Raw genomic sequence first — 25,116 nt, 5'->3', positions numbered from 1 at the left:
GGAATGCTGCTCAATGTTATGTAACAACCTACGGACAGGGAGGCCTGGCGTGCTGCGATTCATGGGGTCGCAGAGTCGGACACGACTGAGCGACTGAACTGAACTGAAGTGAGAAAAGAATTTGAAACAGAATAGGCACATGGATATATACAACTGAATTACTTTACTGTACACATGAAACTATCACAACATTGTTATCCAACTATATCTAATACAAAATAGTCTTAAAAAACACTGAAACTATCAGAGCCCCTATTTCTGACTTCACTATATTCAGATTCTAAGAAGAAAAAAAATAAATGAAGAAAGGCAACAAGGGAAAACAATACATTTATTAAGAGGCATGAAAATGCATAAACTCACTTATAAATAAATGTAATATAATTTACCCAGTGAAAAAATAGCAAAAATCCATGAGTAAATTGGATTTTATCTTTGAAATGATTACATATTTGATCTCTAATAATTTCCTCCTCCAGCATGATCTGTTAGTAGCAGCAATTTTACAATGATCATAGAAAAAGCTGTTACCAGTGATTATCATATGGGAAGGAAAATTTTCAAGAATATTCTTTAAAAATGAACCAGTGCAAGCAAATTCAGATTATAAGGGATACAATAAGACATGGGCTAGCTTATCTTCAGAAAAGTAGAAAATAAAAACCCCAAACATTCAGTAAGAAATGAAAAAGCAAACTACATTTCAATCATTGAAAAATAATACATATGGAAATTATAAAACATTCTTAACCAGTGACTGCAATAATTACATTTATAAATGTTCATTCAAGTACTAGTGATCAATAAACATTCAGTCTCATTAAAAGTAACACTAGATATAGATACACATGAACAATGCTTCTTTTGACTGAACAACAACAAAAGTCATGTTAACAGGAAACAAATAACCCTTAAAATACTGGGTTTTATTTTGTGTTTTTTTTAGTAAATGATTTTTCACAGTCTGTATATTTTATCTGTGAGGACTCAAGGAACATCTCACAACAGCTAATTAAGAAGTCTTTTCTATAAAATGAATCTTGATATTACAGAGATAAACATTCTAAAACACAAAAGTTTAGCTTAAAAATAACAGTGCAGAATTCAGTTTTCTTTGGAAAGAAATTGTTCATTCCTTACCAAATATTGGTTTGCTGTTGTGCAAACTATCAGAACACTTCTTTGGTATTCACCAAAGAGCTATTTAATGAGCTGGAAAGATATCATAAACTCTAGTACCATGATAACAATGTAGAGTTTATGTCAAAGTTGCACTGAAATCCACATCGTTTCCTTGATTACTGTTGTTAATGAATCTTCCTTCAAAGAGCTCCCTCCTGATTTTGGCCTGAATCTCAGGCTTTAATAAAAGTGCTTTTATCTCCTTCACTTTGGATTGCAGACCCATCCTCTCTCGACGCAAAGCTTCATTAATTAAGTCCTGGATTCCAATAGGTTTCGGGCCTATGGGAAAAAAATTATATGATACATTTCACGTACAAATGCCAATGAAAAACACTAAATATGGCACACTGACTTATCAAAAGAAGGTTAAAAAGAAACCTTTAAAATGCTGCCCACATTTTATAGAAAAGGTTGCATTTCACCAAAATATATCATTTACAAGAATCAAATTTACTGTAAATAATGCATAGCAACAACACACAAAGGACAGACATGAAAACCTGTGGACCAACTTATGGGCAATAATGTCAACAGTGATCATTTTAAGCGTAGCACTTGTTAGCTCTGTGTGTTTTGGCCTCAGATAAGGTAGTCAAATGCCCTGCTAAGCAATTGAAATGGCAGTATTCCATTTACGTCAAGGCCTCTTCCATGGCCTTTAATTCGAGTCCACAAGGCATAACCCAAAGTCCCCTCTCCCTCAGCCATGGCTGAGGGCAAGTGAAACCAGGGCCATTCTTCCTTCGTAAATTGATTTCCTTTGATAGTCCCAGTTCTCCATTCCTCTTCTGTTGTGCTTCAGAAATGCAAAGACATCAATCATGAAAAGTATTAGGCAATCTTCACGGACTGGACAGGACACTTAGACAGCACAATGCAAATTAGTCCACTGACTTGGCAGAGGAAGGCAGGGGTGCTTCTCATGGAGCAGCGGGGTCCTGCCTGCATTTGGGTCTCATTTCCTGTTGTCACTGTCAGTGCCATTCCTATCAGCCTCTTCAGTTTTCACAGAGCTCCCATCCCCTGGCTTGTTTTTGTTCTGTGTTTCTTCCAGATACTGCTGGACAGCCTTGAGCACTGCATTCTCCACCAGCCTCTTACTGAGCCTTACCAGTTCAGCATCATCAGGCTCACCTCCATTCTTATCACCTACATTCCACAACAGAGAAGAGAGGTCACTGAGATCACATTGCCATAGAAACTCGGCATGCAGGGGCCAGCTAGTTCAGTTAGTTACAAAGAGCAAGCGCCCTTCAATCTGGCAAACTGGATCTATACATTCAAGAATACTGGCTTGGCTTTTCATTTGGTACTTGCAGACTGCCTGTCCCTGAAGACTTCAGGCTGAAAAGCAGTTCATTAGCCCCAATCTAAAAATACCTTACCTAGCAAAGCTGGAAGTTCCCCAGTTCTACATGGGATTTTTGTTTTTCTTTCATCCAAGGCTGATCATTACTACAAAGTCCATGTACCCACCACCGGGAGACTTAGACATGTGAAATCGCCAGCAAGATGTATCTGTTCGTACTTCACCACTATCAAATGTTAGGTAACTGAGATTTCCTAATTAACTAAGCACACAGGATCAGTGATTTTATAATACTTGGCCTGGACAGCTGTTAACAAAGTCTCAGCACTCCCATGAAGACAAAGGTGGTTACTACTGCTAGGAACTAGTTTAAAATAAGCATGTTAAATTAGTATTCTTTTTAATTTCAGATCACTACAATTTAAAAAATAGGAAACTCTTACAGAAGAATTAGGATTATGACAGTAAATTACTAGATGTTAGTATTTTATGGTCATTTTGCTTCCCTGCTAGTGATGATCAAGGTTTAATTATCTTCTCATATTTCTGTAAAAGAGCTGGCTCTCATCTGGTCGAATGCTGCGCATTTCACACTCATTCTCTTTCCTGTCTCCCTTAACTGAGTAAAAGAAAAAAACTAGAGGCTCACCTCTCAGGCCCATTCAGTCCTTTATTTCCTTCCATTGAACTGTGGACCCAGGAAGGCAGATGAGTGACAGCGGCAAAGACTTCTAAGCACCTAAGTCCCTTACGCGAGTGAGTGAAGTGAGTGAAGTGGCTCAGTCGTGTCGTGTCCGACTCTTTGCGACCCCATGGACTGTAGCCTACTACACTCCTCCGTCCATGGGATTTCCCAGGCAAGAGTACTGGAGCGGGTTGCCATTTCCTTCTCCAGAGGATCTTCCCAACCCAGGGATCGAACCCAGGTCTCTAGCATTGCAGGCAGACACTTTACAGGGAGAAGTAAGTACATTAGGTAAATGCTAACAGATCTCAAGGGAGTGATAGACATCAATGTAATAATAGTAGGGGGGTTTAGTACTCTACTTTCAACAATGGATAGATCATTCAGACGGAATATCAATAAGAAAACATTGGGAAAAAAAAAGAAAACATTGGACTTGAGCTATACTTGAGGCCTAATGGACCCAAGAGACATATAAAGAACATTCCATCCAACAGCACCAGAATATACATTCTTCTCAAGTACATACGAAACGTTCTCCAGGATAGACTGTTAGGTCCAAAACAAGTCTCAGCAAATGTTTAAAAACTGAAATCAAACCAAGTATCTTTTCTAACTATAGTGGAATAAACCTAGACATCAATAGCAAGAGGAAAACTGGAAAATTCACAAATATGTAGAATTTAAACAAACACTCATGAACAACCAGTGAATCAAAGATGAAATCAAAAGAGAAATTTAAAACATATATTTTGAAACAAACAAAAATGGAAACACAACGTACCAAACCTTATCATCCAGCAAAAGCAGAGCTAAAAGGGAAGTTTATGGTAATAAATGCCTGCATTAAGAAAAAAGAATAATCTCAAGTAATCGACCTAACTTAATATCTCAAGGAACTAGAAAAATAAGAACAAACTAAGCCCAAAGTTAGCAGAAAGAACATTAAAATCAGAGCAGAAATAAATGAAATAGAGAATAGAAAAACAATAGAAAAGATCAATGGAACAGAGGGTTGTCTTTTTGAAAAGATAAAACAAAAAAGAACAGACCTTTAAATAGACTTACCAAGATAAAGAGAATTAAAAACTATAAAAGAAATCAGAAACATTGTAACTGATACCACAGAAATTTAAAAAAAAAAATGTCACAAGAGACTACTATGAACAATTATAGGCCACAAATCAGACAACCTAGAAACATACAACTTTCCACAGACCAATAACAAATTTAAGATTACATCAGTAATCAAAAGCCTTCAACAAAGAAAAGCCCAGGACAGTCTGGGTTTATGGCTAAATTTTACCAAACATTTAAAGAAGAAGAATTAATAACAATTCTCAAACCCTTCCAGAAAGAAAAAAAAAAAAAAAACTAAAGAGGATATAACACTCCCAAACTCTTTTATGAGATCAACATTACCCTGATACCAAAGTCACATAAAGGATACTATAAGGGAAAAAAAAAAGGGCAGGCAAATACCCTCATGAATTTGGATGCAAAAAACTCAACAAAATACTTCTGCTGCTGCTGCTAAGTCGCTCAGTTGTGTCCGACTCTGTGCGATCCCATAGACGGCAGTCCACCAGGCTCTGCCGTCCCTGGGATTCTCCAGGCAAGAACACTGGAGTGGGTTGTCATTTCCTTCTCCAATGCATGAAAGTGAAAAGTGAAAGTGAAGTCACTCAGTCATGTTCAACTCTTAGCAACCCCATGGACTGCAGCCCACCAGGCTCCTCCGTCCATGGGATTTTCCAGGTAAGAGGACTGGAGTGGGGTGCCATTGCCTTCTCCACAACAAAATACTAGCAAACCAAATTCAACAGTATGTTAAAAGGATCATACACCACAATCAAGGGATATTTATCCCTGAGATATAAAAGTGGCTCAACATATGCAAATACATCAATGTGATATGCCACATTAACAACCTGAAGGTTAAAAATCACATAATCACTTCAATGTATGGTAAAAACACACACACACACGACAAAATTCAACATCCCTTCGTGACAAAAACTCTCAACAAACTTGATATGGAGGAACATGTACGTGCATGCCAAGTTGCTTCAGTGACGCCCGACTCTTTGTGATCCAATGGACTATAGCCTGCCAGGCTCCTCTGTCCATGGGATTCTCTAGGCAAGAACACTGCAGTGGGTTGCCTTGCCCTCCTCCAGGGATATTCCCGACCCAGGGATTGAACCCCGCGGTTTTTTTTAACGGCTCCTACACTGGCAGGCAGGGCTCTTTACCACTAGCGCCACCTGGGAAGCCCATGGAGGAACACACCTCAGCATAATAAAGGCCATATATGACAAACCCACCACATTCAATGGTGCAAGTTTGAACGCTTTCCCTCCAAAATCAGAAACAAGGCAAGAGTGCCTACCCTCACCACTCTTATTCCACACAGTAATAGAAGAACAAGCAAGAGCAATCAGGCAAGAAAAAGAAAAAAAAAGACATCCATATCAGAAAGAAAAACCCCTCTGTTTGCTGACAGCATAATCTTGTGTACAGAAAATACTAAAAATTGTTAGACCTAATAAGTGAATTCAGTAAAGTTTGAAGATATAAAATCAACATACAAGAATCAGCTGCATTTCTATACAGAACAACAAACTATCTGAAAAAGAAATTTTAAAAATAATACCATTTAAAATAGCATCAGAAACAATGAAATATTAAGGAATAAATTTAACCAAGGAAGTGAAATATCTATATACTAAAAACCTGTAAGACTCTGATCAAAGAAAATGAAGACACAAATAAATGGAAAAAAATATCCCATATATATGGATTGGAAGAATGAATATCGTTAATATGTCCTTACTACCAAAAGCCATCTAGATTCAATGCAATCTTTATCAAAATTACAATGGCATTTATTTACAGAAATTTTAAAAAAATTCTAAAATCCATATGAAAACACAAAAGATCCCAAATGGCCAAAGCAATCATGAGAAAGAACAAAGCTGGAAACATCACACTTCCTGATTTCAAAATAGTATGGTAGTGGCATAAAAACAGACCAATGGGATGGAGTTAAGAGCCCAGAAATAAACTTACATATATACGGTCAACTAATATTTGACAATGACAATAATACAAGAATACATAATGGGAAAAGGACAGTCTCTTTAATAAGTAGTGTTGGAAAACCTGGATATCCACATGCAAAAAAAAAAAAAAAAAATTTGACCCCTATCTTACATCATTGACAAACATTAACTCAAAATGAATTTAGGACTTAAGTGTAAGACTTGAAACCATAACACTCCTAGAAGAAAACACAGGAGAAAAGCTCCTTGACACTGGTTTTAGCAATGATCATTTTTGAATATGATATCAGAAGAACAAGTGACAAAAGAAGAAATCAACAAGTGGGACTAAAGCAAACTAAAAAGCTTGTGCACAACAAAAGAAGAGATCAACAAAATGAAGAGACAACACAGAATATGAGAAAATACTTGCAAATCACCTGATTTCATATTCAAAACTTCATGACAAAAATACAAACAATCCTATTAAAAAGTGGGCAGAGAATCTGAATATTTTTCCAACGAAGACATGCAAATGGCCAACAAGAACAGGAAAAGGTGTACTTTCAAATCACTAATCATCGGGAAAGGAAAATCAAAACGACAGGGAGGTACCACTTCACCCATGTCAGAATGGTTATTATGAAAAAAGTAGAAAATAAATGCTGGTGAGGACGTAGAGAAAAGGGAACCCTTGTGTACTACTGGTAAAAATGTTACACTGATGCAGTTATTATGGAAAACAGTATGAGGATTCCTTAAAAAATTAAACATGTAATTATCATATGCTCCAGCAATCCCACTTCTGGGCAAATATCTGAAGAAAGTGAAGTCACTATCTCAAAGAGCCATCTGCGCCCCCATGTTCATTGTAACGTATTTCACGATAGCGAGAAATGGAAACAAGCTCAGTGGCCATCAACAGTTGAACAGATAAAGAAAACATGGTGTATATCTATTAAAAAGAAAGAAATCCTGCCATTTGTGACATGGATAAACCTTGAGGTCTTATGTTAAGTGAAATAAGTCAGAGAAGGACAAATACTGCATGACCTCACTTACCTATGGAATCAAAAAACACAGAACTTACAGAAACAGAAAGCAGAATGGAGGTTGCCCCTCACTCCAGCGGGGGAGTGAGGCAGGGAAATATGTTGGTCAAAGGGAACAAACTTTCAAGTATAAGATGAATAATTCTGAGGATCTAATGTGCAACATTGTGACTATAGACAACAATACTGTATCCTAAACTTGAAACATGCTATGAGAATTGTTCTCAACATAAAAACAAAACTATAATTATGTGAAGTGAAAGATGTGTTAACTAATCTTGTTGTAGAAAACATTTCATTTTATTTATAGATACATAGATATGTTATCAAACCATCACCACTGAACACTTTAAACTTATATAATGTTATATGTCAATTATATCTCAATAAAGCTGGAAAAAAAAGAAGTAATTAGAATCCTCACACAGTAAATGTCAGCTCAGTTTTTGGAATAACAGCCATGACCTCCAGAAGCCAAAAGCCCAATGTTATACTTACAACCTTGGGTCTGGGTCAGGCAGACACAAAGGGTGTGAGCAGGAAGATGCACGTTATTTTCTATCCTCACATGTAATAGGTTGGAATACAAAAGCATATATGCCAAGAGTGAGAACTGGCACCTAAACCCTCCTTCTGAGCCCCACCACTTCTACTTAACACATGTCCAAGGCCAATTATGCTGATACCATCATTCCTAGCAACATCCAAGCAGAAGAGAGATGGGTTACAGGTCCATCTGGACACACTACCAGTGAGGGCCTTAGCAACTGCTGCCTCCTCAAAAGTGAAAATACGGCACTCCAGAGCTATGCTAAAAAATTCCTAGATAGAATATTTGCAGTGTAAAATACGCTTAGAATTGAGTAAATTTCAACTCAGTGATATCCACACAGAAGTTATTAAACATAAATATGTCAAATTATTAAAAGAAAGATAAAGAAATTATTATTAATGTGGCACTATTAATACCACATTTGGGAGCAAGAACTGTGGGGCTAGAGAAGACTCTTGAGAGTTCCTTGGACAGCAAGGAGATCAAACCAGTCAATCCTAAAGGAAATCAATCCTGAATATTCACTGGAAGGACTGATACTGAAGCTGAAACTCCAAAACTTTGGCCACTTGATGCACAGAGCTGACTCATGAGAAAAGACCCTGTTGCTGGGAAAAAGATTGAAGGCAGGAGAAGAAGGGGACAACAGAGGATGAGATGGTTGGATGGCATCACTGACTCAATGGACATGAGTTTGAGTAAGCTCCAGGAGATGGTAAAGGACATGGAAGCCTGGTGTGCTGCAGTCCATGAGGTTGCAAAGAGTCGGACACGACTGAGCGACTGAACAACAATAAGAAGACTGTTTTTATTAGTAAGAATGAATGAGTACATTGCCTAATATTTAAAGGATTCTACCAGTCTTATAACACAATGTTTATACTGTATAGATACCTCCAGGTGTGTTACCTGGAACTATTTTATAGTGGCTCTTCAAATTTAAGACAAAACCAAACTTCAAGTGAAGGAGTACTTCTTAAGTACCCTTCAATACATTGTAAATGACTCTCCACATCTGCCAACCTGTTTGTGCTCTGCATCTAAGCCAGAGACTGCATTTCTGGGGCTCTTTCTGACCCCAGGTGGCTATAAGACAACATCACTCATCACATACTGATACATCATCAATAAGATAACAGGGTTGGACTGGAGTCTAATCATAACTCAGTTTCCAAGATGCCTCTCAGGTCAAAAAGATTTGTGCTGGCTGTGATTTTTCTCAGCCCACAATGAAGTGTCCCTTTTATTTTAAACATTAAGAAATTTAAAACAGAAAAATCTTCCCATAAAACATTAATTTTCCCTTCTGATTTTCCTTTTTTCGTTTATGCTTTTACTATTACATTATCCAAGTCAACCAAGCTCAAACAAGAATGTCACCATCTTTAACTTCTCCCTTTTCCTCATCAATCCACTTCATCACCAAGTCTTATCCATGGGCTTTTTACAACTTCTCCCCTCTTCAATGCATCTAGTATAACACCTCTAGATTCCTATTTCTAAAACATCCTTTTCACACTCCATTGTCTCTACAGGAAAATTGGAATGTGCCATCCAAGGCTTGTCAAGATCTGTCTTTGGTGACCACCCACCCCTGCCACACTTCCACTGTTAGCTTGCAGCATCTCCTCAGGAACGTCTTCACAATCCCTTTTCTCTAGGCAGTCCTGCCTGTCTCAGTAACTAAATCCCCTACTTTACAAAGCCTTCCTTGGCTAACCCAGACAGAAGGGATGAACTTCCACTGGATTACAATAACTCTGACTGCATGTATAATACATGGTTGCTTGGTCATTCATTCAACAAGGGTGCATAGAGCACTTACTATATACCTGGCTATTTCAGCCTATGGTGATACAGGAGACAGACAAAACTAAGTCTCACTGGTCTTCCTTTTAAAATTTCATTACAAATTATGAGCATTACTTATCAATGTATTTATTCACCAACTACTGATTCAGTTATCTGCTCTGCTAAAGACACATCTTGAGTGCAGAAACCATGCCCTACTTTTCTGTTATCTCTTGGCTCTGCTACTCCACGGCACAGTTTATTGAATGCAATAAAAGTTCAATAAATATCTGTCAGTCAAGAGAATAGTTGATTAAAGTCCTCGCAGGCAGTAGCAAAACTTTTTAAATGTTCCTATTTTCCAATAAGGATAGCACACAGTGGCCAGAAATTTAAACTTAATATTAAATTTAAATTGAGTGCAGAGAACTCCATTAATCCAAATATCCATATGAAAAATCACCACCCTCTCCACTTGATGAACCTGGTCAGTCTGCCAAAATATCCAGTCAAATATTAACAATCTACAATAACAAACTAATTAACCAATTGACAAAAATACATTTATAAATGAATCTTCCAGATCTGTCCTGGATCCCTGGCTCACCTAGGATTTCCACAAAGCATCCTCAGACTATCAACATTAGCCCAGGGAAGAGGCTATCAGAAGGCTCATCATAGAGCCCTGTTAAACATACAGTGATTCAAGAAATGTGTATCTTCATTCCACTGAGACCTTATTTGTGTTTTCACTTGTAGGTTCTTAATTCAGATTAATCAGAAGAGGCATTTTAGGAATAAAGTTATGCTATGTTCTTTTTCTGCCTACTACTTGAAAAAAGGTTATCTGTCTCCCACAGAGACCTCTAGGATAAATGACTGCATTCATTTTCCCTGAAGCCTAGTTAACAATGGAAGTTCAATGTCTATACGATTTATCATTTGATATTCCAACAAAGGGGCTTCCCTGGTGGCTCAGCAGTAAAGAATCCACCTTCAATGTGGGAGACGAAGGTTTGATCTCTGAGTTGGTAAGATCTCCTGGAGAAGGAAATGGCAACCCATTCCAGTATTCCTGCCTGGGCAATCCCTTGACAGAGGAGGCCTGGCGGGCTACAGTCCATGGGGTTGCAAAAGAGTTGGACATGATTAGAGACTAAAACAACACCACCACCATTTTCCAACAAAAGTACACATAAAATATATTACCAAGGTATGCAACAACCTCTCAACAAAAATATTCTTTCTGGTTTTACCTAGGTTATTTACTATCATACCTATTTTAAATGACAGATTAATCTTTGTCTTTGACACTGTTTTTTTTTTCTTTTCTTTTTTTTAGAAATCCTCCCCAGAATATCTTTAATTGACTTCTCAGGAAAATTCTAAAAATATAAAGGGAAGGAAATGAGAAATGCTATCAAGTCCACCAAACACAATACTTTCCCTAAAAGAACAGACTTAAGAAACTTTTCAATAAACTTGAAGTAAGCAATTCCACTCTCCATAAGAGCTGTAACACCATTAGTCCATGGTATATACCCAAGATTTAGTTTTTTAAATTCTGGTAACAAGTCAGCACTTAAATAAAATTTATATTTGTGATTATGAAAAAGAAAATAAGTGACCTCTTTTGTGGCAGCAAGGAGAGTAGCAATTATATCTACTGGGATAATTTAAGGTCAGTATTAATGTGGGTCAGCTGTTTTTATGTGTGCATTGACCCAATAATTCCTTAACTGATATCACATGAAGGGCTCCAGAAAGCACTGCTACCCTCCATCCACTGCCAAAATCTAGGTGCCTGTTAGTCACGACAAGAATAAGTCATGCTAATAGATTTTTTTTTTTTAAAGAACCCAAAAAATCTTCATTACAACATCATGTAAGACCTAAGGGAGAGAATGCAACTACATTAAAAGTTCTAATTTGTTTCAATTTGCAGCATAATGTATCCTCTTTAGAAGCAAACTTCTTTTTATTAGCTGAGCTTACCTTTTCTTTCACCTACCTAGACTAAAAGAAACACTAAGTATAGATCCACAGGCTATTCAAAAGGTTGAGGTGGTATACTTGGCTTCCTTGCACACCACCTGCAACTCTTCTGAGATGAGGGACAGGTCAAGAGTTGTCCCCAAGTGCACACTTACACTGACACTGTCTTCAGACCCTTGTGTGCCAACATGGAAAACAGAGCTGCTGTAACAGAAGCTCCCCTTCTTTTGTCAAGTGCCAAAGCTCTGCACCCCCAGCACACAGCAGAAAATTTTAGAATTAAAACACCAAAACCACAGTTTAACTATTTTCTAGAATATAAAGGCCAAAGTGGAAAGAACCATGCCTTTGTAAATTTTATTCTGAATTCAGTAGTACAGAATAAATTTTAAAATCATGATATTTATGTACAAAAGGACAACCCCTGCAGCTTCTGGAGACCACAACACTCCATTTTTACGCTCAACCACTACACTCAACATTTTTAAATTGGAGGGGTGGGGGTGAGCTGCAATTAGGCTAAAAATCAGTGGTCGCCTTGAGGGGAACCTAAGAGGAGATAAGGTCCAACAGGCAGTGACCTGCAGCTGACTGGGTGGAGGCATGTGGCCCCAGCCAAAGCTGTCATGATGACTAAGGCTTCTGAGCCTCTTGAATCTTTTGTTAGCACAGCTGGCACCTCCAGAGTCTTTCCTTCCCTCTACTGTTCCCCAAGTCACCGCCTAAAGCATCTTTACCCCTCTCTGTAGGAAACTCCACATCCCATGGCTTGGGAAGATTTCTATGACTTGTTACCTCAAGACTGCCTGTCACATGGCCATATGACAGATGAGACAAGTTATAAGCACTGGATGTTTGTAGGCCAGTCCACCAAAGAACTCTTTCCAGACATACACAATAGGCTTTTAGATAGACTTCTTTTTTGTCTGTAACATCAGTTTTCTGAGTCCATACTATGATCCACACTGTTCTCTACACAATTTCTGCTGTAACTCTCTTACTGGAAACCTAGATAATACGATAGAACTATCAGTGACGTGGCAGAACTCCTCATATGCATGTAAGAAGGGAAAAGTATGACATACACGTGAGTTTGCATTCCAATTCTGCCATTTTCTACCTGCACAGCCTTGTTCATAATCTCTCCAAACTTAAATTTCCCATGAGTGGGCCCCTCATGAGGATATTACTCCTTGTACCGCTGCTGTAAACACAAGAGGTGAGGTATGGAATGTGCCTAACATCGTGCCTGTAACATAGTAGGCTCTCAAAATGTAATTATTGTATTAGTGCTTTTTATACATGTTTTATGTTTAAATTTTAGTTCAATTTATTTTAAGAAGAATGGTCTCAATACCTACTAAATACCAATCACCAATCTACTCAAACACCTTACTAAGTGCTTGCTACGTGCCATTACTAAGTATTTAACAAGAAATACAATACAGTCTCTACCCACACATAAGTCAGCCTAGAGGATGACTAATAAACAATGACCTCAAGACAACAGAGCGTGTTCAAGGTCCAAAGGAGTTGGAAAGGGATGACAAGGTTATTATGCTTCACAGAGGAGGTATGTGAATTTGATGAGGAGGCATTTATAGGCACAAGGTAAGGGAGGCAGGACGGTCTCGTAACAAAGGCATGAGTGTGTACATAGATGGAAATGCACGATGCACTTGGGGAACTGGAGGCACTTCTGTGGTACTGCCATAAAGAGTTCAGAGTGCCATCCGTGGGGTGGGGGTGCTACAGGGAAAAGGCTACCGAGCAGGGAGGGATGAGGGGCTCTACGGACCATGCTGTGGAGTCTAAGTGCATTCTACAGGCAACAGGCAACCACTGAAGGGTTAGCACACTTCAGAAAACTCACTGTGATAGACCGTGAGGAATATAGAAGAAGGACTGGAGAGGGGCAAAATAAAGACAAGTTCTTGCAACAGACAAAAAGAGAAACAATGAGGACCTGAACTGTGGTAAATGCAGGAAACAAAGGGACACATTACAGAGAGTGAAGAAATAGGAATTAAACGCCACTGTGGGCCAATTTAATAAGGAAAGAGAAAGGGGAGTGCAAAATACACACCTGTATAAAGAAATATATGTAATATATATATTAAGTCCCTTCAGTCGTGTCCAACTCCTAGTGACCCCATGGACTGCAGCCTACCAGGCTCCTCTGTCCATGAAGATCTTCCAGGCAAGAGTACTGGAGTGGGGTGCCATCGCCTTCTAATATATATAGAGAGAAATAATGGGCCAAATGTTTGAAATGCAATAAAAACCATAACCTTAAAATCAAGAAGCTCAGAAAATATCAAGTACAAGAAATGTGAAGAAAATCACACCAAGTAACATGATGATCAAACTGCTGAAAACCAATATTAAAAGAAAATCATAAAAGCAGCCAAAGCAAAAAGGACACATTATACAGAGGAACAAAGACAAGAATGATAGCAGATCCACACATCAGGAACAATGCAAGCCAAAAGACATTAGTACAACATCTTTACTAAAAGAACGGGAAAAGGAACCCCAGAATTCTTTATCTGGACGCATTATCTTTTAAAAGTGAGGGTGAAAGACTTTTTCAGACATGTAAATGCTAAATTAATCCATCATCAGCCAACTAGCACTAGAAGAAGTGTTAAAGGAAAAACTTAAGGCAGGAGGGAAATGCGACCAGATGGAAATTTGGATCTATTCAAAGATGAGAACTAAAACCTGTACATATACAGATAAAAATAAAAAGCTTTCTCTCATTCTTAATCTCCTTAAAAGACATAACTATTTTAAATGGAGTTTATATAATACATAGAAATAAAGTATATGGTAACAATAGGACAAAGGCCAAGAGGGAAATGGAAATAATTGTCATAAGGTGCTTATGTTAAATGTGATAAGAAGAAATAATATTACTTGAAGGCAAACCATCTTAAGGATGTATGTTTTAAAACCCAAGAGCAACTACTAAAGTAAAAATAAAAAAGTATAACTAATAAACTAATAATGAACCTAAGATGAAATCCTAATGCTTTTTAATATAAAATAACACAGTAAACGGAGAAGGCAGTGGCACCCCACTCCAGTACTCTTGCCTGGAAAATCCCATGGACGGAGGAGCCTGGTGGGCTGCAGTCCATGGGGTCGCGAAGAGTCGGACACGACTGAGCGACTTCACTTTCACTTTTCACTTTCATGAATTGGAGAAGGAAATGGCAACCCACTCCAGTGTTCCTGCCTGGAGAGTCCCAGGGTCGGCGGAGCCTGGTGGGCTGCTGTCTTTGGGGTCGCACAGAGTCGGACACGACTGAAGCGACTTAGCAGCAGCAACATAGTAGAAGAGAAGAAAGAGGAACAAAGAGCAAAGGAGACAAGTAGAAAACAATACGCAAAATGGATGATTTAAACTCACCCATATTGATAATCATATACAACAGAAGATGCTCTAAATATACCAGGAGAAAGTCAGAGATTGTTCATTTGGATAAGAAAACATGAATCAGCTATGATGTCAACAAAAAATTTACTTCAAATACACAGAAACAGAAAGGTTAAAGGTAAAAGGATGGAAAAGGATGTACCACACTAACACTCATCAAAAGAAAGCTAGAGAATCAATACCAGACAAGGCAGATGTCAGAAAAAAAAGAAGGATATTATCTGCCATAAAGAGGGACATTTTATAATTATAGTAGAGTCAAGTTTATCAACAGGGTATAAAAATCATAAATGTGTATGCACCTAATAACAAGAGCCTCAGAGTACCTGAAGCAAAAACCAACAGAACTAAAAGTGTAACAGATAATCCACAATTACAGTTTGAGATTTCAAGACCACTTCTATAGTTGACAGAACAAGGAGGGAAAAATTCACCAGAAACAGAGAAGACTTGAATGCTAGTAACCAAATCCACCTAACTACCCATAGATAATTATAGAACACTTCACCCAACAATAGCAACAAACACATTCTTCTCTGATGTACAGAAAACAGTTATAAAAGGACATCATATTCTGAGTCATAAAATAAGTCTCAACAAATTTTAATTTACTGAATTCATCCAGTGCATGTGGTCAGTACAATGGTGTCAAATAAGAAATTAATAACAGCAAGATATCTTTAAAAGATGTTTTTAAAGTCAACTTATATATATTAGTCATAACAACTAGAAACTGAAATTCAAAAATATCATTTTTAATAGCATAAATAGTTAGGGACAATTCAACAAAGTGTATGTAACACCTAAATGCTAATAACTGCAAAATTTCCTGAAAGAAATGAAATAAGACCTAGATAGAGAGATTAAACTATACTCATTTTTCAAAAGATTCACTATCTTTCAGAGGTCAATTCTCCATCAACTGCTCTGTAAATGCAAAAACTACAGAGTTCTGCAATCCAAACCCCACCAGCCCTTTTCATAGAAATTGAGGAGTTCTAAAATGTATATGAATATGTAAAGAAACTAGAACAGCAGAAACAATTTTGTAAAAAAGAACAAAGTTGGAAAACTTATACTACCTGATTTTAAGATTCATATAAAGCTACAGAAATAGAGACAATGTGGTATTGGCCTAAAGACAACCATATCGATCAATGAAATAAAACACAACCCAGAAATAGATTTACAAACATGTGGCCAACTGATTTTCAACAAAGGCACCAAGACAGTTCAACACAGAGAGAATAATCTTTTTAAGAAACGGTGTTTAGAATGATCATCTATATAAAAAAAGAACCTCAAACCTTATCTCATACTATATATAAAAATGAACTCAAAATGGATAGCAGACTTACTGTAAGAGCTAACTTGTCTAGAAGAAAATATAGAACTTCTCAGTGACCTCAGATTAGGCAAAGATTTTTAACCAGGAGATGAAAACCACAACGTATTCCCTAAAAAGGATAAATTGGACATCATCAAAATGTAAAACTTTTGCTTTTCGTAAAACACTGTTAAGGCAAAAAAAGCAAACCACAGCCTAGGAGAAAGTACATATATTTGCAAAATATATATACATAATACATATATAAAGAAAGTGCATTCAGAATACAAAAAAATTCCAACAACTTAGTAAGACAAAATAAAATAAAAAATGACCCAAAAGAATTGAAATGTTACTTTCCAAGTGATATACAGATGGCGAATAAACATATGAAAAGATACGCAACATTATTAGCCATTAGGAAAATGCAAATTAAAGTCACAGTGAGATACTACCACTCATCCACTAAAATTAAAACTTAAAAGATAAACAATATCAAGTGTTGGTAAGGATTTGAAGCAAGTGGAACTCCTGTTGCTAGTGGGAATGCAAAAATGGCATAGTCAGCTTGTAAAAACTTTGCAAATTTCAAATAAAAGTTTATCTTATGAAAGTTGGCCATACTCTTACCACGCAACCCTGCAATCTCATTCCTCGCTAGAATTGAAAACAAGTGATATGAAAGCTTATGCTCACATGAAAATCTATACATGAATGTTTATCGTAGCTTTATTCACAAATGCCCCAAACTAGAAACAACTGAAATACCTTCAACTGGTGAATGGATCAATAAGCTGTGGTATATCCACCCAATGGACTAGTACTCAGCAAAACAAAGGAATGAACACTGATACATGCCACAGCACAGATGAATCTAAGGTGCATTACTGCTAAGTGAAAAGAGGCCAGAGTCAAAAGGCTGCATACTGCCTGATCTCATCTTTATGACATTCTGAGAAAGGGAAAACCATCAGTAGTGAAACAGACCAGTGGTTTCCAGGGGCTGGGGATGAGGACAGGAGTTACAAAGGGGCCCGAGAACATATGAAGGGTAAAGCAACGCTTCCACTGTTGACTGGTGGTGGTTAAATGACTCTATGTGTTGATCAAAACTCATAGAACTATACACACACAAAAGTGAATTTTTCTGTATGTAAATTCTACCTCAATTAATAAAATACTAATGAGAACAATTTCCTCCCCACGATGAGGGACTATTGAGGGGTTTATTCCACATGTGAACTCGCTGAATAGACTGGTGCCCTGTCACTCTTTGCAATTAGCATGAAGTGAGTAGTAAGGATGACTCCCTCAGCTCTTCTCTCTAAGAGTCACGTCTCAACTATGATATCTGTGCTCTCTCCCAGCTGCAGGCTTCAGAGTCTCAAGTGCTCTCTTTCTGAATCATGTTTTTTTCTCTCGTGCTCAATATCAAAATTTGAAAATAATTTCCAGAGAAAGAAACTGGGGTAGTTTCTGAGCATGAATAAACCCAAATCATTCTCATTCTCCTCTTCAGTGTATCAGACACATATCATTTGCACCAATATGTTCAAAGACTGCAAACTAAACTGCTACCCGGTACTTGATTGACAGGTGATTATCATCACTCTGTTGTTGAAATCTATTTCCAAGGGGCACTCTGCTCTCCGTGGTTTGTTTGCTCACTTGTTTTGCCTTGTGTTGTCTGTAGGTGTCTATCTGCTGTTCCGTATCATAAATTGCTCTCTATTAAATAGAAACTGTGGTTGTTTCCTCCTGAATTTTGATTCCTGTATTTGCTCAGGTGGAAATATAAGGAGTTCCCTATACCCCCTGATGGTCTGCTCAGGACCACTCTATGTCATTTTGTACAAAGCTGATTGTGGAGTGCAGTTCGAGCAGTGATAAAGAAGCAGACCTTCCAAACCCAAGTCCTGGTGCAAAGAAGTCGAAACTTCTTTGGCTATCATTGGAAAGTGATTCTCATGGCAAAGAAGAAATGAACATGTTTCAGACATGTACGGAGCATAAATTTTCAAATAATCATGCTCTTATCTGGCAGAGAGACAAGAAGGCTAGAAAATGAGCACTGCTTTGAAACTTAAAATTATTATGTTTATGTTATTCATTCTTTTATTTAGGGCTTTCCTGGAGGCTCAGAGGGTAAGGAATCTGCCTGCAATGCAGGAGATACAGGTTTGATCCCTGGGCTGGGCAGATCCCCTGGAGAAGGGAATGGCAACCCACTCCAGTATTCTTGCGTGGAGAATTCCATGTACAGAGGAGTCTGGTGGCTACAGTCCGTGGGGTCACAAAGAGTCGGACACGACTGAGCAACTACACCACATAAAACTTAAAGGTACAACTAACTAGAATTAATTTTCATGTGTTTGACCAATACATCTGCTCATGATAAACTATACTTTTCTTTCCTAGGCTGATCTTCCAGGGTAGCAGCAGATTCAAGCAGAAATAAAGGTCACTTTCCTGTTTTGAAGGTAATGTTCACCAATGTAATCAGCGGCATAAATGTTGCCATCAATCTAATTGGTGAAATAAATCATAACTATAGATATCACTTCACCTCTTTTATAAGCAAAAAGGATACACCCAGATCAAGAGCTTCCACAGGCTGAGAAAAACCCCAAGGTACCAGGTCACTAACAGCAATAGCAAGAATATATCCTTCCATCTATTTAGGGAACACTTCACCCTTTCCAAAGTGCTTTCAGGAACATTCTTTTATTTGGTCCTCAAAGAAATCTCATGAGGTAAAACAAGTGCTGTTCTTTCATTATTTCAAGCAAGAACATGGAGATACAAGAGCTACATAAAATGCCTACCAATACCACGTAGTAGTGATGGCAATCCACAGCTCCCACTTGAAATCAGAAAGATGAGTTGATACACGACACCCACCCCCCAGCAGATTCTCCACAATTCCCTGTTGCAGCCTTGTCCTGGAGAAATGAAGGTATATGTATGAGAAATACTGTATCATTTAACAACTGGTTGACTGGAAAACAAAGATTCAGAAGGTTTCGCTAGCAGATTGAAATTTTTATTTTTATTTTTTTTTTAACTTTTAGACTAAATAATGGATTTTGGGGCTTCACTGGTGGCTCAGCAGTAAAGAATCCACCTGCCAATTCAGAAGACATGGCTTTGATCCCTGGGTTGGGAAGATCCCCTGCAAAAAGAAATGGCAACCCACTCCAGTATTCTGGCCTCGAAAATTCTATGGACAGAGGACCCTGACGGGCTACAGTCCATGGAACTGCAAAGGAGTCGGCCACGACTTAGCAACTAAACAACAACAATGGGTGTTGGTGAATGCAGTGAATCCTTTCCTTCCATCTTCCTTCCTTCTTCCCCCCTTGATCTCCTCTTTCTTTCCTTTCAGCTCTCTGGCCACACAGTCACGGGCATGGACCCTGCCTTCAGGAAACCTGCAACTGAGTAGAGGTAGAAGTTATTATGTATTAATAAATAAGGGAAACTTCAGAATGCAGTCTTGTAGGTGGTGACAGAGGAGGAGACAGAGATGGAGAAGGATGAGGCTGAGAATGTGTGCGGGAGGGACCACGGAGGCTCCTGCAGGGCATGCCGTGGAATCTGCTCATCTCTTGTTTCTAGAGCATCTACTATGATCAAATTATACTTCTCAATTCTGACATACACAAAAATTACTATGGCTGGTCTTCAAGGAATTGCTTATTTCAACCCATGAGGTATAATGGTAAAGAAAATCAGATTTTTACAACCCTGCTAATGCTTCAAAATGTAAGCTTGGGTTTCAGAACATTTCTATTATTTTATAGGAAAACATCAGCTATGCCACTAACCAGTGATTCTGCTTCATTCTGTTTCAGGCTTGATGTAAATAACCAGTTGTTAGGCTTAGTGAGAGGGACAAAACCTAAGCTTAACTACAATATGATCAAGAGCACCGTGCATGCCAAGTTGCTTCCGTCGTGTCTGACTCTTTACGACCCTATGGACTGTAGCCTGACAGACTCCTCTGTCCATGGGATTCTCCAAGCAAGAATACTGGAGTGGGCTGCCATCCCCCCCTCCCAGGGATCTTCCCGACCCTAATGAACCCTACATTGTCTCCGGCGTTGGCAGGTGGGTTCTTCATCACTAACACCGCCTGGGAAGTCTTAAGAGCACCATAAATACTTGAAATATCACACACAGGTTGAAAGAAATCAGATTTTTTAAAAGGATTCAAAACCTAGCTCTGTTTAACTCAGCTAACTGCCCAATCTTAAAGCAAATGCTTTTGGTATGATCATGTGGAGTGTGTTTCATGCTAAAAAATGTTCCATCTAATGATTCAACTAGCCAACACAGAAAGTAGGGTAAACTGTTTCTGTTATCTTTCTTTCATGGCTCCCAAAACCTAATTTTCAAAGTCTGACCAAGGAAATCCAGATGCACAGGACAATGTATTTGGCTTGTAAGCCCTGAGAAAAACTGTGGACTGAGTCTAATGGCTATTACTCCAGCAATGCTGCTGGGTCAAACAGAGCATTTCCAGGCTAAACAAAACGTGAAGATGAGATGGTTGACCGTTAAAACAAAATCAAGAGAAAATTGACAATTTACGGTCATCCTTGGCCATTACTCTGGGCATACAATAAAAACAAAGAAACAGAGCACAAATTCAAACACTGAATCCTGAGCAAAAAGAACTATTCCTCCACTGTAAAATGGGGCAAGTCATTCTGCTCTGCTGTCCCCACAGAGCTTCCGAGAGGGCTCTGAGGGGGACAGAGTGGGCCTACAGAGAGGTGTGGGGCCAAAGGCATTGTCGCTGCTCCCCCACCCCCACCATTTCAGTTCAAACCACCCCCGCTCATCTGAGCCCCGCAGCCCTCGCCGTGCGGCCAACTGTTCATTACGCATGGTCTTGTTATATTTTAAAAAATGAAGCTCAGTGAACTCATAAATTGATTGCTGCGGCCTCAGAAATAATGGTTGAGAAAAGTAAATATGAAAGTATATCCTAAAGGTAATCGAGGATATACTTTTCTTTTCTCAGTGACCTAAGACTAGGAATTTACTAGAGGCTTCCAAAAAGACAAAAATCAAATGATTTTTTTTACGTTCTCTTTGGTGATATCTACTACTCATCAAGTTCTCTGACTGTGTGAATTGATACTGCTGCTGCTACTGCTGCTAAGTCGCTTCAGTCATGTCCGACTCTGTGCGACCCCATAGATGGCAGCCCACCAGGCTCCCCCTGTAGGAAGTTAAATGAGCAGATGAACTTGTTGAATAATCACTGGTGGTCTGTAAGGGTAAATTCATTTCTTCCAGCAATGGAGGTCTGCTTCTCATGCTCTTGGTGTCTAAATGGGGAAGAACTGCTCCTAGTCAAAGGAATTTCAGGAATTGGGTAGAAAGATACATGTGGTTCAGGGGTGGACAAAAGACAGTCACTGCCACACTGGACTGATGTTCCTGGGGAAACCGGGCACCGAAAAGATGCTTAGAAGAAGGAGATCAGAGATGATCTCCACGACATCACCATTCCTCTCTGAGGATGAAACCAGAGCTGCCCCCACCACCACTGCTTAGAGTCTCCTCCCAGGAATTTAGAGGCTGAAGAGCCAAGTTCCTGCATCATCAGCTTCTTCCAAGACCTAGTAAAGTCCTGTATAATGAGTCCCGAGACTCTGCATACTTATGTTTCCATGACACACAGCATATAACTCTGGCTGCAATAACTGTATTTACGAATCCTTTTAATAATAATAATAATAATAAAACCTAACATTAATTGCCTATTATGTGCCTGGCTTTTTTCCTCACACATTTAAATCAAAAGCTTACAATTGTTATTGCTATTTTGCCCCCACCCTGAACACAAAGGATCAGAAAAGCCGTGAGACTTGCCCGTCTACACAACTAAAGAATGACAAGGTTGTGACTCAAACCACACTTCTGCCATTACACCTCCATGCTTCTCTATCTCTGAAAGTGAAAGTGTTAGTCGCTCCGTCATGTCCTACTCTTTGTGACCCCATGGACTGTACACCACCAGGCTCCTCTGTCCATGGGATTCTCCAGGCAAGAATACTGGAATGGGTAACCATTCCCTTCTCCAGGGGATCTTCTCGACCCAGGGATCAAACCTGGGTCTCTCATGCTGCAGGCAAATTCTTTACTGTCTGAGCCACCAGGGAAGTCCCCCTGTCTGGCAACTAAAAATATTCCTATGATATGTTCTATGATATTTTTAGCTCTAAAAATGAGACTTCCAACCAGAAAATACTTAGAATGCTTCCTTTTTAGTTATAAGGTCAGAATACCTGGACTGGATTCTCACTTCCCCATTCACTAGCTCTGTATCCCTGTGAAACTTGCTTAACCACTCTAAGGGTCATTTTCTGTATTTATAAACCAGGAATAACAGTAGTGTTGTACGAGAATAAACGGCTGTGAAAATTAAATGAGATAATAACACAAAGTACTTAGCAGAGTGCTCCCCTTACAGTATTCAATAAAATTAGCTACAATTATAGTTTTTATTTAAATGAAATCAATACTGCAACCCTCTTTCAATTTATCAGGCAATAAGGCTATTTGTTTATGAGCTCCGTGCTTAGGGCTCTATAAGCAAATATGATATGGGCAACCTATTCACTTTATACAACTGGAATGACTGCAAATAAGAAAGGTATGCATCGTTCTATATAGCTTACATTCATATTCTTTTGCAACTAAATAATGTTCCTTCTTAGGTAAAGAGAAGGACTACTGCTCATGAATCCGATAAAAAGCCTTCAAGCAGACATATAAACAGACAGTAACTGAAACACAAGATACAGATGGTTTTAAGTTTCTATTAAGCTATTAGGGCTTCCTTGATAGCTCAGTTTGGTAAAGAATCCACCTGCAGTGCAGGAGACCCTGGTTTGATTCCTGGGTTGGGAAGATGAATGGAGAAGGGATAGGCTACCCACTCCAGTATTCTTGGACTTCTCTTGTGGCTCAGCTGGTAAAGAATCTGCCTGCAATGCGGTAGACCTGGATTCAATCCTTGAGTTGGGAAGATCCCCTGGAGAAGGGAAAGACTACCCTCTTTCAATTCTAAGAGTGGTGCTTTTGTGTTTCCAGCAACTACTTACGTTTCTACATGCACCAAATTAAAAGGGAAGCACTGAAAGTAGCAATTTTTCTGTACTTTAAAATCACAATGGATAAAAATAATCACATCAAGTTTAGTGTATATAGACAACGTCCCAGGAACATATCAACATCAGAACATGTGTTATGCACGTGTGGTAAATGTAACAATCTTTCGTGGCTTCAGCTTTACTTTTATCTTCCTGGTAGAAACCATTAGGTACTTTCAGTCACAGTGCTTCTTTGCATCCATTCATTGTCTAATACTCAAAAGACCTGAGATAATTAACGGCAAAAAAAAAAAAAAATACAGTAAAAGGTCAGCTCAAGGTCAGCTCTCCACCTTCCTTGTTTGCATATGTAACCCAATAAATTTTCCCTTTTAATAAAAAAAGGATAAATTTGCCTTCATGAATGGGATACATGGTGGGGGCGGTGGCTTCAGGCAACCTCTGGGTCCTCACCTTCTCAGGCTTTACTCAGTGGGAATAGGACTTCTGTCAGCTCTGGGGAGCATTTTTCAGCATTCCAGTAGAATAAGTTTTTCTCTTCTAATTCCCATATATGAAATCTCAGGGAAGATACAGGTTGTAAGCTACATGACCCTAGAGGGCATTGTATGTATCAGAGACGCTGCAATCTATGTTTTATGGCATAAAGTACCTTCAGATATGCAACATCCAAGGTAGCTCAGCTGGTAAAGAATCCACCTGGAATGCAGGAGACCCCAGTTCGATTCCTGGGTCAGGAAGATCCCTGGAAAAGGGATAGGCTACTCACTCCAGTATTTTTGGGTTTCCCTCGTGGCTCAGCCAGTAAAAAATCCACCTGCAATGCAGGAGAACTGGGTTCAATCCCTGGGTTGAGAAGATCCCCTGGAGGAGGGCATTGCAACCCACGCCAGTATTCTTGCCTGGAGAATCCCCATGGACAGAGGAGCCTGGCGGGCTACAATCTGTGGGGGAGCGAAGAGTCGGACACAACCAAGCAACTAAGCACAGCAGCATGTGACTTCCCAGCATCTAGCCTCTCACCGCCTTGACTTTCTTTGCTGCCCTTCTCTATCTCTGCTCTGACTGACTGGTTCCCAGATCCCTGAAAGAATTCCTCAGATTTTCAAACAGTTTATTGACTGCCTTGTCTCCTGGCATCTGAGCCTTTGATTCTCCTTAATCCCCAAAGTCATGAGAGCACAGCTGACCACTCCCAAACACTCATCCCCACCTGCCTGAAGGTTTAACTCTCACCTAATTCACTAACCTGTCCCTCTATCTGTGCTGACGGTGAACGCCTAAAATTTCACATAAGTCTAAGTGAGAAAAGCCTTTAAAAAAAAAAAAGAAGTAGAATCACAGATATAGAAAACAAATGTATGGTTACCAGGGGCAGGATAAATTGGGAGATTGAGACTGACATATTCATAACACTACATATACAACAGATAACTAACAAGAATCTACTATATAGCACAGGGAACTCTACTCAATACTCTGTATTTGCCTGTAAGCAAAAAGAATCTTAAAAAAGAGTGGGTATATGTATATGTATATGTATAACTGATATACTTTGCTGTACACCTGAAACTAACACAGCATTGCAGATCAACCATGCTCC

The 25,116-nt window shown here is 38.9% G+C and overlaps 1 protein-coding gene across 5 annotated transcripts in view; it reads right to left on the bottom strand.

Annotated features, from left to right (window-relative positions):
* Positions 1-230: 230 nt before the first annotated feature.
* The window catches only part of AKAP7 (A-kinase anchoring protein 7), a 123,074-nt gene continuing 98,188 nt past the window's right edge, over positions 231-25,116 (bottom strand). For 3 of the 5 annotated variants that reach the window (XM_070376675.1, XM_070376676.1, XM_070376678.1), the window contains one exon: positions 1,324-2,334. In XM_070376675.1, coding sequence (XP_070232776.1) covers positions 2,141-2,334 — 194 coding nt within the window. In that variant the 3' untranslated portion in view covers positions 1,324-2,140. Of the gene's footprint in view, positions 2,335-25,116 lie in introns of all 5 variants that reach the window. The other 2 variants (XM_070376677.1, XM_070376674.1) reach the window with 2 other exon arrangements.

Source organism: Bos mutus, chromosome 9, assembly GCF_027580195.1.
Source record: "Bos mutus isolate GX-2022 chromosome 9, NWIPB_WYAK_1.1, whole genome shotgun sequence".
Lineage (NCBI taxonomy): Eukaryota > Metazoa > Chordata > Mammalia > Artiodactyla > Bovidae > Bos > Bos mutus.
This window is presented reverse-complemented; position numbering and strand designations above follow the sequence as displayed.